This window comes from Chelonoidis abingdonii, chromosome 23, assembly GCF_003597395.2.
Source record: "Chelonoidis abingdonii isolate Lonesome George chromosome 23, CheloAbing_2.0, whole genome shotgun sequence".
Taxonomy (NCBI): Eukaryota; Metazoa; Chordata; order Testudines; family Testudinidae; genus Chelonoidis; species Chelonoidis abingdonii.
Genome location: NC_133791.1, coordinates 16,051,395 through 16,068,064, shown reverse-complemented (window position 1 = coordinate 16,068,064; position 16,670 = coordinate 16,051,395). Strand labels below are relative to the sequence as shown.

At 48.0% G+C, this 16,670-nt stretch overlaps 1 protein-coding gene across 1 annotated transcript in view; it reads left to right on the top strand.

The window, feature by feature from the left end:
- IGSF21 (immunoglobin superfamily member 21) overlaps positions 1-16,670 on the top strand; it is a 258,560-nt gene that overhangs the window by 187,918 nt on the left and 53,972 nt on the right. Inside the window, exon 4 of the mRNA XM_032787562.1 lies at positions 9,686-9,804. Within this exon, the coding sequence (XP_032643453.1) occupies positions 9,686-9,804 (119 nt within the window). The remainder of the gene's footprint in view (positions 1-9,685; positions 9,805-16,670) is intronic.

Below are 16,670 nucleotides of genomic sequence, written 5' to 3'. Positions count from 1 at the left end.
TCATGGCAGAGTGGGACAAATCTGTACAAATATACATACGCACACACACACTTCTGATGGACCTATACACAAGCACATGAAACGCATATCTCAGCACACAACTATAGGCACAATGAATACACATACACAATATCACATATGCTCATACACACCATTAAATATACACCGTGCATATACCTGATGAATAGCTGTACACAAAACTAGATATAGATACGGAATACACCTATGAACAACTAAACGTACATGGATACTGTATTAGCCGCACAATGCACACAAATACGTATATATGACAATATATGCACTCACCTATATATAAACATATGCACACATTTGGTCCACACACATGCAGTATCCACACAAACATGCATTAAATTCTACATATACAGCATATACACAAACACACAAGTACATATTCTGCAATTTCACAACACATATGCCTGCACACAACTCTGTATACACAATGCATACACCGACACACAATGGAACATACACACAGATTGCATAGTCCTCAGAAATATACACATCAGATGTATATACACGACATGCACCGTACACTCACCCACCCATATATTAAATCATACATACACACAATTTAAGATCATAAGCTCTTCCAGGCCTGGACCTTGTGTGATTGTATTTGTCCGCAAAGCGCTCTGAACTCTTACAGAGAGGCAGGGATAACACTATATTATAAACTATACACACACACTGATGCTACAGATAAATACACAGACACATACCACAGAGAAACACAACACACACAAATGCCACGCGTACACAGTGCATGGATTCAGAGCGAGACATGCACGTATATGCGCACACACTCAGATCGCGTGCCACGCGCAGTGGCCCGAAATGACCCCTGATGGGTGGGGTGAGAGGCAGGAAGAGAGGAGCAGCAGTAGGGTATATGGGTACAGAAAGAGAGAGACGTGGCCAATCCTCAGCTGGCGTAAATCAGCGTAGCTCCATTGAGATCAGTGGTGTTCCAGTGTTTTACACCCAGCTCTGAAGCTTTATGGACGTGATGGAGCTGCATTGATTTCCACCAGCTGAGGATCTGGCCCACTGACATCAATGAAGTTGCCCTGATTTATGCCAGCTGAGGATCTGGACCCTAGAGAGGGAGGGGAGCTAAAGACGGGGGAAGACAGGAAGGGAGAGATGCAGAGGAAGGAGCTGTTGGAGGAGAACCAGAACAAAGAGGCAGCGTTTGGTAGCAACTCATCTCTTCATCCCAAAACTCACCCCCTAGAGCGAGGGAAAGAAAGAAGGAAAGAAAACTCTGTCTCATTAAGAAAGCAAGTGAGCAAGCGGGCTCCTGAGAGAGCTTCGGTGGAATGAACCCTTTGGTGCAAAGCCGGCGAGAGCCTGAATCTGTTTCCAGTGGGTCATTGGAGCTCTGCTATCAGCATAATGAGATGTCGGTAATGGAACAGCAGCAATAGCACTGCTAATTATAACAACATTAGCTCTGAAGTGCTGTAATTGCCAATCGAAAATGCCATCGGTTCTGGGAGCTGGGCACTATTACGGAGACACGGCTCCATTTGCAGGGTGCATTAGTGTTTCAATCTCCGGCAACACCGCCCCATTTCCACTTCTATCACCCACCACACGTATACACGCGCGCTCTCTCCCCCTCTCTGGCCTCCATGGCGGGTTGTCTGGTTGTTTTAACGGCCCTTGGTTTGATCCTATGCTCTGGTTCCATTTCACCCACTGAGTGGTTTTATTACCGTCACACTTGCGAAGTTTCAAAGGATTTAAGGGAAGAGTTCTGCACCCTCCGAAAGGAGTAATAAAGACGCTTGACTCCACCATGCTCTGATTGCAACGTCCTGAAGCTCTTTTCTCTCGCTCTTTCCCCTGACTCAGTGACTGCTTCGTTCTGCGTTCTCATCGCCGACTAGCTGGCAATGCTTAAATATGCTCAGCTAAACCAAACAGGTTAAAATCAGCCACATCCCAGGGATCTGGGAGAAGTTGCTGAGCAGACAGTGGGTTATTTTATTTTTTTTAGCTTGCAACAAATCACCAAGACTGGGAAATAGGTGGCTTTGGGGGATCCTTGGATCTTATGCAAGGGGTGCGGGGAGTTAGCAAGATATCAAGCCAGCATCCCAAGGTGCAGGATGCTATGAGGATGCATTATGCCATCTGGGAGGTTCTTTGTGCCAGGGGAATCCCCAGGTAGCCTGTTCAGCTGACTCTCAGGTTGGTTGGTGCTGCTGGAGGACGGACTGTGGGTTTGGCTCCATAAGGCCTGATTTTCCACATACAGTTTTTATCTCTGTGCTGGGTCAGACTAAATCATCCTGATCTGGAGACACACACACACCCCCAATTGAAAAGTCCTACAGAATTCAAAGGGAACAATCCGTTTTCTATCAAATATATGAGCTAGGCTGTAAAATTTGACGATAGAGGCCTCATTCACTACTAAACCCAATTCCTATAGGATGCAATTGGTTTTATCGCCATTTATTTCTATAGGACGTTCCCGTTAGGGCTGAACTTTGGGAGCATTCAGATACAGCTCTGAACTTTGTCTCTGGCTCTACTCTCAACAATGTGCCCCATTCAAAATCCCAGTGCAACTGGTCATCGGGGGATTCCACTCTGCACAGAGGTGCAGGGCCATTCTGCAGACTTATCCCAGAATGTCAGATCAGATGTGCCTCATCAGCTCCAGAGCATAAGTGGGTTGAGAGTCTCTCTCCAAAGCCTGTCAGGGCTTGGATAAAAGGTGTGATGTCACAAGGTGTTGGCTAACAGTCTAACACACCTCTACTGTAGACAAGGCAGTATAGGCCAGTGGCTCTCAAACTTTTTTTTACTGGTGCCCGTTTCACACAGCAAGTCTCTGAGTGCAACCTCACCTTTTAAATTAAAGACACTTTTTTTATATATAAAACACCATTGTAAATGCTGGAGGCAAGAGAGGTTTGGGGTGGAGGCTGACAGCTCACGACCCCCCCCCAATGTAATAACCTCACGACCCACTGAGGGGTCCCGACCCCCAGTTTGAGAACCCTTGGGGTAGACATGGACTAAGTGGGTCAAGTTAAAACCTGTGCCTGCTCTTAGCTTAGCATCTGTTAAAGCCAGTGGGCTTTGCCCACTAGACTTCAGCCTGTTAGTTAGCATGTGTTAGCTAACGTGTGCTAACATCACCCCTCGTCTCCTCCTCCGCTCTACAAGCCCTGAGGCAGGAGAGGGATTGAGACAAAGAGAAATATCCAAGGGAACAGCCAAGCTCAGGTGTTTGTTGTTACTTAATAAAGGCAAATGCCAGGAATGAGAGTGAGCCTGGACAATCTCTGGGTGTGGGTTCATGCTCTGGGTGTTAGTTCACTTTGGATCTGGAGGACTTGGTTCTGGATTTGAATTTTGCCATGTGGACCCACCTCTGTTCCCTCAGTTCAGTGCTGGGAGTGAGGCTCGGGTTGATCTATCCCAGTGGTTCTCAACCCGGAGTACAGTACCCCTGAGGATACGCAGAGGTCTTCCAGGGGGTACAGCGACTCCTCTCTGTATTTGCCGAGTTTTACAACAGGCGACACAGAAAGCACTAGCGAAGTCAGTACAAACTAAAACTTCATGCAGGCAATGACTTGTGTGATAAACTCAGGACAGACAGCTGTAAGGGAGGGGTAGGAATCAGCCCCAGAGGGTTCAAAGGCCCTCCTCCCTGTCAACTGGGAGGCAACTGTGGGTCAATCAGGTTCAGCTGAGAAAGGGTTACCAAGGTAGCAATTAGAATCAGCTGTGGGGGAGCTACCTGAGGTTAATTAGGATCAGCTGATTCCAACTTAGGGCTGCCTGAGACCTTTTTAAACCCTTCCCTGGAAGGAAAGAGGGGGAAGAGCAGAGAAAGAAGGAGCCCTGCTGCCAGGAGTGTAGGAGCAGCAAGACAGCGAACCTCACCAGGAGGAGAGGCAGTATTCTCTCCCACAAGGGAGAAAAATACTCTAAACAGGACTGGTGGAGATACCACGAACAGACTTCCCCTGTGTCCCAAGGGGGACCACATTACCCAAGCCTGTCTCACCAGCGCTAAAAGCAGCAGAGGCTGGGGAGACTGAGAAGGCGCTTTGCCACGCTTGTTTATGCTGCTCTTTATACCATACACTGAAATGTCAGTACAATATTTATATTCCAGTTGATTTATTTTATAATTATAGGGTAAAACCGAGAAAGTCAGCAATTTGTCAGTAATAGCGTGCTGTGCCACTTTTTTATGTCTGATTTCGTCAGCAAGTTGTTTTTAAATGAGGTGAAACTTGGGGGTATGCAGGACAAATCAGCCTCCTGAAAGAGGTACAGTCGTCTGGAAAGGTTGAGAGCCACTATTCTATCCCAGGCACTTCACTCTGCAGCTCACTTGTGTCTGGGAGGTGCTGTTCTGTTGCACCAGCATCGGAGAATGCTTTTGTAGAAAGACTGCTTTGCTTAGAGTTTAACTTAACCAGTATCAGTGTGTGAGCTGTCTTTGCTGTTCTGACAGTGCCCTTGCTTTTCACGTACTTTTCTTTTCAATAACACAATTACTTACCCTTCTGAGGAGCTGTCAGTGTTGGTAAACTCCAGCTGCTAAACTGCATTACACAGATCTCTCCTTAAATCTGTGCAGTTATTAATAGTTTATTGATCCTGATCCCATTGCTGGTGAAAAGAATCTCCATCCCAGGCTCCTGTTATCTGAATACTGACTGCTAACCAGCTGGCCGATCGATGCCACTCAAGCCCCTGGAGAAAAGCTCTCCTGCCTGCTTAATCCACTTTAGGAAGAAGGCACTGGCAGCTCACGGGGGAGTTTGGATTAGGTGGTGAAAATATGAAGCCAAGGAGAGTTGTGACCTGAGTGCAACTGGATTCAACAAAGAAAGTGCCAACAGGCAAAGTCAGGACTCTGATCTTCTCCATCAGGATTTCGCTGCCGGTTCTGCTCTGCTAAGCACGCTTCAGGTGTGAGGTAAGTTTGTTTTGTCCAGGGGAGAGCCAGGATTCTTGGAGTCTGGTCTCAGATCTGCTGCTGACCTGAGGCAAATCTCTTCACCTCAGTTTCCTCATCTGTACAATGGGTAATTGCACATGCAACAACACCCCCAGAAATTGAAACTGGCAAACCTTGGGAGCTGGAAAGCAGAGGAGTCCATGGCCTGAGCTAACAGATCAGGGTTGTTAGAGCAGGGGCGGTAAACTTCTCTGCATAGTCTGGCCAATAGAGTGGGGCAAAGAGCGTCATTGCATCAGTGTGGCTTACCAGGGAAGCCTGAGACTTGGTTAATGTTTAGAGGACACTGGGAAACCTTCAGACCAAAGGTGTCATAGGAGCACCACTTACAAATGCCCATTGATTTTTTTCCCCCATGCACACCCTTCTACAGTGTGCGTGCAGAAGTGTGCAAGGCAACTGTAAGGTATTGACACTGGACCTCAGGGTAGGCCCAAAGCTCAGATCCAAATACCCCTGGAACCTGGGAACGTTTGCAGGCAGATCGGATCACGGCAGCAGGGTGGCAGAGAAGTCCATGGTAGGCAGAACTGGCCAAACAACAGAATTTCCCTCTTGTGAAAAATTGCTGAGTGGGGGGGGGGTTGGAGGGAGGGAGGGAATTGACTCAAATTGGGACAAGAAGTCAAAAAATTGAATTTTTGTGTGGAAGGAAAATTATCAAAAAAATTCTATTTCAGGAGAATCCAAATGGAATTTTTTGCCTTGGTGGGTTAAGAACCTGGGTTCCATACATCACACAGGTGAAAGGAAGAGCTCAAGCCTGTAGGGACCCCCTTAAAAGTTTTATTAAGATGATGTTAAGAAAAAGTGAATGGTACAGAGTTAAGCATAGAAGTTTCTGTTTATCAGGGAATAACATACAGATTATCGAGGGTGTGAAGTTCAGTTTAAGATTGGGTGTCGTAAGGAATACATAATCTGCAGTATCCCTGATTGGAGGTAAAAGGTTGATGGGTCAAAGTACAGACATTGAGATATGAGGGTATGAAGTTCATAAAGTGGCTACATTCGGGTGTGGAGTATAATGAGTGGGTATGATGATGAGGATGGATTGACCCTCATTCGGTGAGATGTAATGGTCATCGACCCTACCATATGCAGGGGGCAGGCAAGTAAAGTTTGCAGGGTTTGGAGCTCTCTAAAGGTGCAAGAGATTTTCACAGATGAAACTGGCTGAGAGATTTTTGCGAAGATGATCTAGAGCGAGGGCTTTAAGGCTAAGCAAAATGAGACAGCAAACCTCTGGCTAAAGCAGACTAAATAGATAGAGGCAATAAGCAGGCTGTTCCCATAGCTCTGCTGATGCCCCTGCACCCTGACCTACAATACCCACTGCTTTCCAGTCCTGACACTCCACCCTGCCTGCCAGTGCATCTCAATCCTGATCTACTGCCCCCGCTATTCCCATCATGCTTCTCTCGTGAGCAGAGTTCATTGCCTGCCCATTCTTGTTGCTTTGCGCTGACTCCCAGGGGGCTCGATTTTCCAAGGAGCTCAGCTCCTGTTTTAGGCACCCAAGTACCTGCTTTCAGAACCGCTCGGCAAGCGGGGAGCAAGTTGGGGGCAGGGCTCTTCTGAAAACCTGGCCCCAATTTTAGGTGCTGGCCCTTGAACTCTCTGGGAATCTGGCGTGTTCCCCACTATGACCCTGTGTGCAAATAGGGTGCAAGATGCTGTGGCTGTGATCTGATTTTGCACCTCTCTGCACGGTGTGTAACCGACAACGCAGGGCAGAGGAGAACTGGTTGACGCTGATGGGCTCATCTTGCTGGTGAGGTCAGGACTCATTTCCCGTCCCCTTATCTCTCTGGTCTTGAGCTCCGGAGGTGACATATCAGGTCTGCAGCTCCCCCTCGCCCCTCCGCCGCTGAGTCTCCCTGGGGCTTTTGTTTGATTAACCCACAGTCACATGCCCCCGTGGCCAGTTCGATCGATCCCTCTTACCAATAAACCTTCATCCTTGCTCTCAGTCGAGATTCACGTTTATTTTCCTTCTCTGTTGGCTGCTGAGATGCGTAAGGGGCACTTTGATTTTTCTACTTCACCTTCTCAGGGCTTCCTGGGCTGGGATAAGGGCATGTCACCGAATCAATTTAATCCCAGAGTAGACAAATGTGAGCATCTGACTTGGAGGAGCTGCTGGAATCAATAGTGCCCTGGCCAGAGCTTGTCAAAAGTTTCTATCTCTCTCCCCTCTGTTAATGCACCGTATCTGGCCAATGCCCCTTCCTGCAGCACGAGGGATGTGACCTGCTGCTTCCTGTTATACCTGCACACACTTTATCCCTCTGAACTGTACCGAAGATGTTCAGCGTAGACAGGTGCATTGGAAGGAAAAGTTTAAACCGTTTGAGCATGTTGTTGGGAAAAGACCTTGCTCTTCACAAGCACCTCCTATCCCAGATCTCTCCGAGCTTTGCAGCCTGTGTGTGTTAAGAAATCAAGAGGTGATGTGTTTAGAAAGGAGACACAATAAATAATCCTCTAAAGAACATACAGTTAACCTATGGAACTCCCTGCTGCTGGATGCAATTGAGGCAAATGTCTCAATGTAAGGCAGAAGAGCATCACACTATTCTAAGAGTAGCAATGGTAACAAGTATAAGCATAATCAACCCTAGGACTTCCAGCCCTAATGCTGATTGTTGTCCGGTCAGGAAGAAACATCCACCTCCCTATGGTATAGTGCTGTGCAATTGTCCTCATGCACTATGGGACAGGTTTGCCTTCTGCTCGAATCCTGCTGGAGAGTTTAGGAGGCAGGGTTCTAGGAAATGCCAGACACTTCCCTTCTGTTCATGCAGTTAAAAAAAGCTCGGCTGTGTTCTAATATGCCCATGGACTGATTTACGTGACTAGTTGCACAAGGCTCAGTGATGAGAGGTGACAGAATAGAATCCCAGCTGCAAACTAGAACAGAGAGGTGAGCGCCAGAGCCCTGCATGGATACAAAATGCATATGCGCATCCCATCCGGGATCCGCAAACATGGTGCACAGCTATAAAAGCGGATCTCTGCAGATTTGCAGGCCTCTAGGATCGCTGCCAGCTTCTCTCCTGAAGGAACGCCTTCCTATGCTGCTAGCTTCTCCACTCACGCCAATGGGGAGAGACTGGTGCTGCCTGTTACCGTGGACTCTGCATTGTAGCTTTGTGGGTCACTAACTGTGAATGAGCTGTACCACCGTGTGCTGGGAGCCCATCAAGCACCGAGAGGTATGGGGAAGGGAGATAGTCCGGCGGTTACGGCACTAGCTTAGGATCTAGAGGACCTGGGTTTAAGTCCTTGTTGCACTATAGATATCTGAGACCTGGGCCTCAGTTTCTCCTCCATAAAATGGGGGTAATGACTCTTCCCTGCCTCACAGGGCTGCCATTTAGGATTGCGAGGCTGCCTGATGTTCTCGAGATAGGGGCCATAAGTACCTGTGGTAGATGCTCCAGGAAGTGCTGCTAGTGCCTCAGTAGGCAGCATGCTTCCTCCTAGAGCCACCAGAACTCTTTGGTGCTAGGAGGAGCCGGGCTGATTGCTGGTGATTAGGTGAGATGTTCAGTATCACTCACAGCTGGCCTCATTTTGTACCCATTTAAGATGACTCGTGTTTTAGTCTTGACCCCAGCAGGAGTAGCAACTGGCCAGTACTGAGCACTTTTGAAATTCCCACCCTTGGTCGTGGGTGTTACGTCTCCACTGCAGCTAGGAGTGAGCCTCCCAACCCGGGTCGATAGACTCAGGCTAGTCGGGCTTCAGACTGCACGCCCTTAGGAAGTGTGGAGGGGTTAGCCCCAGTGCCCTGGCCGCATGACAATGTGCAGAACAGTTATTTTCTGTCTCCTTGCAACCCTAAAGTTTCAGGTGACTGTCATGGTCACCAGGAGAGCTGGCTGAAAAACATTTCAGCCAGACTAAAAAATGCAGTTTTATCAGAATCAAAACACTTCTCAGAGATGTGTCGATTTCAGCTTCAACGGGAGACAGTAATAAAGAGCTGTTATGGCTTCCTCATTTCATTTTGATAATGCCAAAACATTTTGTTTTGATGAGGTCAAAATGTTCCGGCTCCACTTTCTTGTTTCGTTTCATTTCATTTTGAGTTGGTATTATATTAAAATATTATAATATACGTGTGTATTTTATATTCTACAATAACATTCTAGCATTGTTGAAAAGAAATATTTTTTATCTTATTCAAGTGAAATATTTCATTGTTTCCAAAACCTTTTTTCCCCAGAATGTCCATCCCATGGCATGTTTTTTTTTAAATTGTAACTTTCCATTCAGAATGAAAACAAATTTAGAGATGTCAGTATTTCCCATGGAGATTCTGTTTTCCAACCATCTCTAGTTACTACCTTCTGTTACAAGCTACCGTGTACAGAGGTGGTCCCAACCAGTGACACTGGATCTGAGCAGAACCTCAGGTTCTGATGAAGTTCGGGGCTGGACTTCCATTCTGGGACTTGCACTCATTTCTAGTCATGTAGCGCACTCTTAGAAAGCTGCAGGCATGGGTGCAAGTCAGTGGTGGATGTTGTGGCTGCTGTGTAAGAAATGTGTTTGATTTGTAAAGCAGAGGAGAATCCTAAAGAATTACTGATGTCATGTGAGCGTAAGATATCAGTTATGTTACCGTAACGTTTCCTTTTCCCTCTCCCTTCCCAGTCTTCCAGAGGTTCGGATCTCAGACAACGGCCCGTACGAGTGTCATGTGGGCATTTACGACAGAGCTACCCAGGAGAAGGTGGTCCTGGCATCTGGCAACATATTCCTCAACGTGATGTGTAAGTGCAGTGCCTCTTCCCCAGCTGGGGGTGGCAGGGATGGGAGCTATGGGTGGTAGTGGGTAAGGAATCAGTCCTGCTCTGAAATCTCTGCACAAACCAGACCGAAAGCCAGCAGCTGGATTGGTCTGCTGTAACCTCTGGCCAGGATGCAGGGATCATTAACCTGCTCCCAGTATGTAGTGTGCATCCCAAGCATGAACATGGCCAAAATAGTGATTTCTTGGGAGCATAACGGAAATGGAGCATTAAACTGCATGAGAAAGTCCCAGTGGAGAGTGACTCGCCCCACAGATGTCCATTCCCTGCAGGTTGTACTTCCCGAGGGAAAGCAAAGTCCTGTGTTAGCGCAGTCAGAGCACCAGATACGCAGAGAGAGCATCTGCTCTGCGGCACCCTCTGCTGTTGCTGCCAGCACGTCCTCAGATGGTTTGAAGCCCATGTCTCCCAGGTAGCCTGGTGCAATCTAGCATCATGCCAGCCACTGAGTACAGAGCAGAGGAGAAAGGAGCTGGGCTGGTGATGGTTGAAGTGGGCAGGTATGTCCTACTTGACGGATGTGGTCTCTCCAGATATGTTATTTTAAGGGAGCAGGGAAAAGTCCCACTCTTTTCAGGGGCAGTCAGAAGGAGAGCCAACTGCACTGGTATTTACTGAGCTGTTCGGCAGTGCTCAGCGTACCATGGAGAAATAGGAAGCTGATGAATGGGCATCAGCTAGGGCTGGGGTTTGTGGTTCCCGGGACTTCCTCTACGATGGCAGTAGTTGCTGCTCCGAGCAGAGAGGAGACAACTGGCGGAAGGCAGCTCCTCTCCAGCATGTTATTAGGAAGGGCACCAGACAGAAGGAGAAAGTTCACAGAGGGATTTTTATGGGGGGAATTGCTGCACACACTCCCACACACATGAACTTCATCTAACGGCAGGATTTTGCTAACGCGATCTATTCCATGCTGCAGGAGAAGCTGCTGTGAGCCTGGTAGATCCCAGGAGCTAAGCAGGGTCAGGCAAGGTCACTGCTTTAGATACCAGGCCCTCGGAGGAACAACGAAGGGATGGGGCTGACTTAGAAGGCGGCACTCTTCCCTCTGAGTGAGGGCAGAACTAATGCCCTTGCATGGCGTTAGGGGGCTGCCGCGGAGGAGCTGCCATTTGACCAGCATGTAAATCCTGACCAGCTGTGGGTATTGGAGCTTCCGTGGCAGCACTCGTGTCTCAGATTCCATGTTAAGTAATTTCCTGCTGCCAGCCTCACCTCCCCTGCCATCTGAGAGGGATGTAGCCTCTTCCCTCTCTGTCTGTAGTGTATCTGCCAGTCATGTGGCATCATTATTTGTATTACAGTTGCCCCCAAAGGCCCCAACTAAAATCAGGGCCCTATTGTGCCAGGTGCTGTACAGACACCTAGTGAGAGACAGTCCCTGCCCTGGAGAACTTACAATCTAAATACAGGGAAAGAGAGGGGAGAAGAAACTGAGGCAAAGTGACTTGCCTAGGGTGGCTCGCCGAGGCTAAGCCTAATTGCAGTCGCTGGACCAAAAGGGGTCCCACCTGGCAGGTAGGTGAAGCCAGTCCTGCCTCCCCCAGCCCTGTGGGGAGAAGGGTCTACAGCAGAACCTCAGAGTTACAAACTGACTGGTCAACCACACACCTCATTTGGACCGGGAAATACTCAGTCAGGCAGCAGCTGAGATGAAACAAATACAAAAAAATAATCCAGTACGGTGCTGTGTTAGATGTAAACTACTAGACAAAAATAAAGGGGAAATTAAAAAAAAAAAAAAGATTTAACAAGGTAAGGAAACCGGTTCTGTGCTTGTTTCATTTGAATTGAGAAGGTTAAAAGCTGCGTTTTCCTTCTGCATAGTAAAGTTTCAAAGCTGTGTTAAGTCAATGTTCAGTTGTAAACTTTTGAAAGAACAACGATGACGTTTTGTTCAGAGTTCCAAACACCCTCCAGTCCCAAGCTATCCTAATGCTGAGGTTCTGCTGTAGTTCCTGCTGATGGGTGGAGATCTGGGAAAACATGCTTGGGATACTGACTACAGTTCTCTGGTCGTAATCACATCCTGCATGTCTGGGCTACAGCAGGCACAAAAGATGAGTCCACTTGTCTCCTGCCTGAAAGGTGCTAGCTAGTCGAGCTGGGGCCAAAGAGAAAAGGTGCTAGCTAGTCGAGCCGGGTCCTGGACTTGAATTTCTGTGCCTGCCTGGAATGGGTGTGAGATATGGACATGCAGAAGTCTCTTTGCTTGACCACATTTTGGGATGGTTCCATTTATAGATATCAGCAGTCACAGCTTTACCCATGGTGCTTTGTGGTCTGTAGTGACCTTCATATGTGTTGCCTGAAGCTTCTTGTATCCTACATAAGCTCTAGTGCTATTGAAGTACCTGTACATGTCTCATATAAGACAGTAATGACCAGTGGGGAACGACATTTCTTGGCCGTTAATGAGCAACTGGAGGAATTTGACCAGAGATCGTTATGATGTAATGATAGAAAACGAAAAAAAATTAATTCCCTGATGTGTTAAGGAGTTATTAGTCCAATGGCTTGTTGCTATGGAGATGATCGTCTGTTCCACGCACAGCAGTGGCTGTTCTTAGCAGTTACAGACGGGCACGGGAGGCATCAGCAGAGATCGTCCCCAGACGCGCCATGTTCGGAGCCAGATCGGCAGGCCCGGGCAAGGGTTGTATTTTTGCCTCACCCTGGTAGAGAGGGAGCCGTGCCTTAGACAGCTGGGATCTGAGTCTGAACTTTCGCAAAGCTCCAAGTTGCTGGTGTCTGTCCATGATAGAGGTCGTGGCCGCTTGCAAAGCTGGGATCTGGGCATTGTGACGCGGCCCAGCTGGGAGTCCACAGTGGACAAGGAGCTGCATGCACAGTCTCTGTTGGATTCAGGGCCTGGCTTGCTTGGCTGGACAGGTAAATGTTCACTCTTCCAAGAGTTAAGGACTTTGTAAACAGCATTGCAGCAGCAATGGGGAAGGCCGATTATCCTGCAGATTTACCACCGGGCCGTCCCATGGGGCAGAGAGAGGGGACCCCTCACATAACATCCTCTAGTGTCCAGAGCAGGGACTCACCTTGCAGTTCTATCCCTGGCCCTGCCACTGACTGCTTTGCGTGCCCCAAGGTGAGTCACTTAACCTCCCTGTGGCTCGTGTGATTCTGGCATGAAAAGGGCTATAGAAATGCAAAGCCATCGAGTTTGGGGCAAGGGCTTATCTTGCCCCATTCTACCCACCAGCTCCCTCTGGGCCAGGTGCCACCTTTCCTGTCCTGACTGGGGTTCCTTATCTTGGCTGTCAGACCTCAGAAGGGTCCAAGATGCCTCCGCAGAGGGCTTTGGGGAAGGCAGGCAGTGGCCCTGCGAGGAAGGGAAGCAGCACGGAGACAGGTTAGCTGTAGTGGAGTGTAACAGAACCACTCATCACCACAGACTCTTTGCTTTTCAAAAGGCCTAATGCTCGGCTGGTATCGACTGGCTTCCCCTTGCCTGAATCCTTCCTGCTAGGACAGCTTGTTCAAATAAAGAGCCCATTTAAACAATGAAAGCTCATGCTGTCCTTCATATCAGCAACAATGCAGCCCGAAAGCAAGAGTCACATGAGGTATTTCTAATGGCTAGAGGAAATGGGAGGGTCGGGGTTAACACCCAGGAAGCCTTCCATGGGAACTGCTTGGCTGAAACACCTGCCTGCCGCTCACTGTCTAGCCCAGGGGTTGGCAACCTTTCAGAAGTGCTGTGCTGAGTCTTCATTTATTCACTCTAATTTAAGGTTTCCTATGCCAGTCATACATTTTAACGTTTAGAAGGTCTCTTTCTATAAGTCTATAATAATGAACTAAATTATTGTTGTATGTAAAGTAAATAAGGTTCTTAAAATGTTAAGAAGCTTCATTTTAGATCAGTGGCCAGGACCCAGGAAGTGTGAGTGCCACTTAAAATCAGCCCGCCTGCCGCCTTTGGCACACGTGCCATACGTTGCCTACCCCAGATCTAGCCCATAGGATGCTTCACAATTAACCTAGTTGTTTTTCGCCTTCCTCTGATGCACCAAGTGTTGGAGGCAGGACACGGGGGCCTGGTTGGACCAATGTTCTGATGCAGCATGACAACTGCAGTGCACCCAAGGGCCAAATTCAGCCTAAGCAGAAGAGGGCATCTCCGTGCGAGTGGTGTCAACACAGGCAAAGGCTGGAATCTGCTCCTGTAGCACTGAGGATCGTGCCCATGAATGCAGGACTCCTCGCTGCTGAGTCATCCTAAACCCAGGCTCTAGCACCTGGCAAAAGATGCAGTGATGTTTGCTGATTCATGCTCACAGGTGCCACTACTCTATAAGAGGGAGTGAGCGTGGCACTGGGGAATAGCAGGAACAGCCAAGCTATAGGGAGAAATTGTCAGAAGTTTACTATGTTGTGTTCCTTGGCTATATATACGCCGCGAGTTACTCTGTTCAAGTTAGGGTAGGGCTGGCAGCTTTCTACGTGTCCTGGAAGTGCTGAGTGAATAGCCAAATGCAGAATTGCTCTTGCATCTAAATCAGAAACGCTCCTCAAAAACTCAAGGCCACTTCAAAGGCATCAGTGCTGGGAATGAATAATAGTGCCGAGTTCTTTTCAGCAGTAGCTCTAGAAGCAGCTCAGTATCGTTGTCCCCAGATCTGGGGACTCAGGCACAGAGGGGGGAAGAGAAGTGCATGAGGTCACACACTGGTAAAGCTGAGACCAGCGCGCCGTCTGGTGCTTTGGCCACTAGGCCACATTGTCTCCAGCATCTTAGCGCTCAGCCCTCATCTCTAGCTCAGATCTCAAGAGGGACAATTCTGGAGGTTAGCGTCTTGCCCATTGTGGAAGTTTGTCTAATGGACAAAACCAACCAAGCGTTTCATCCCCTGGCTGGCAGGGGGTGCTGCTTGTCAGTTCCAAGGGGCACTGAGACGTCTTGGGGGAATCCCTGGATTGGCGCAGCAGGGGGTGCTGCCAGTCAGAATTGAGGTCTGGCTCCCAGGCGCGAAGGTGCTCCAGGTCAGGAGTGGAGCTGGATGGCAAGAGGAACTCATAGACTCATAGGTCAGAAGGGACCAATATGATCATCTAGTCTGACCTCCTGCACAAGGCAGGCCACAAAACCCTACCCATACACATTTATAACAACCCCTAACCATGACTGAGTTATTGAAATCCTCAAAATTGTGATTTGAAGACCTCAAGCTGCAGAGAATCCACCAGCAAGCGACCCATGCCCCACGCTACAGAGGAAGGCGAAAAACCTCCAGGGCCTCTGCCAATCCGCCCTGGAGGAAAATTCCTTCCCGACCCCAAATATGGCGATCAGCTAAACCCTGAGCATGTGGGCAAGACTCACCAGCCAGCACCCAGGAAAGAATTCTCTGCAGTAACTCAGTTCCCATCCCATCCAACATCCCCTCACAGACCATTGAGCAGACTTATCTGCTGATAATCCAAGATCAATTGCCCAAATTAAACTATCCCATCATAACATCCCCTCCATATACTTATCAAGCTTAGTCTTAAAGCCAGATAAGTCTTTTGCCCCCACTACTTCCCTCGGAAGGCTGTTCCAGAACTTCACTCCCCTAATGGTTAGAAACCTTCGTCTAATTTCAAGTCTAAACTTCCTAATATCCAGTTTGTACCCATTCGTCCTTGTGCCTACATTAGTACTAAACTTAAATAATTCCTCTCCCTCCCTAACGTTAATCCCCCTGATATATTTATATAGAGCAAGCATATCCCCCCGGAGCCTTCTTTTGGCCAGGCTAAACAAGCCAAGCTCTTTGAGTCTCCTTTCATAAGGCAGATTTTCCATTCCTCGGATCATCCTAGTAGCCCGTCTCTGAACCTGTTCCAGTTTGAATTCATCCTTCTTAAACATGGGACACCAGAACTGCACACAATATTCCAGGTGGGGTCTCACCAGCGCCGTATATAACGGCACTAACACCTCCTTCTCCTTGCTGGAAATACCTCGCCTGATGCATCCTAAAACCGCATTTGCTTTTTTAACAGCCATATCACATTGGCGGCTCATAGTCATCCTGCTATCAACCAATACCCCAAGGTCCTTCTCCTCCTCCGTCGCTTCCAACTGATGCGTCCCCAACGTATATCTAAAATTCTTATTATTAATCCCTAAGTGCATGACCTTGCACTTTTCACTATTATATTTCATCCTATTACTATTACTCCAGTGTACAAGGTGGTCCAGATCTTCCTGAATAGTATCCCGGTCCTTCTCCGTGTTAGCAATACCCCCCAGCTTCGTGTCATCCGCAAACTTTATTAACACATTCCCGCTCTTTGTGCCAAGGTCAGTAATAAAAAGGTTAAATAAGATCGGTCCCAAAACCGATCCTTGAGGGACTCCGCTAGTAACCTCCTTCCAGCCTGACAGTTCACCCTTCAGTACGACCCGCTGGAGTCTCCCCTTTAACCAGTTCCTTATCCACCTTACAACTTTCATATTCATCCCCATCTTTTCCAATTTAACTAACAGTTCCCCATGCGGAACCGTGTCAAACGCCTTACTGAAATCGAGGTAAATTAGATCTACCGCATTTCCTTTGTCTAAGTAATCCGTCACCTTCTCAAAGAAGGAGATCAGGTTGGTTTGGCACGATCTACCTTTAGTAAATCCATGTTGCAATTCGTCCCAATTACCATTGACCTCAATGTCCTTAACTACTTTCTCCTTTAAAATTTTTTCCAAGACCTTACATACTACAGACGTCAAGCTAACAGGCCTATAGTTACCCGGATCACTTTTTTTCCCTTTCTTAAAAATAGGAACTACGTTAGCAATTCTCCAGTCGTACGGTACAACCCCCGAG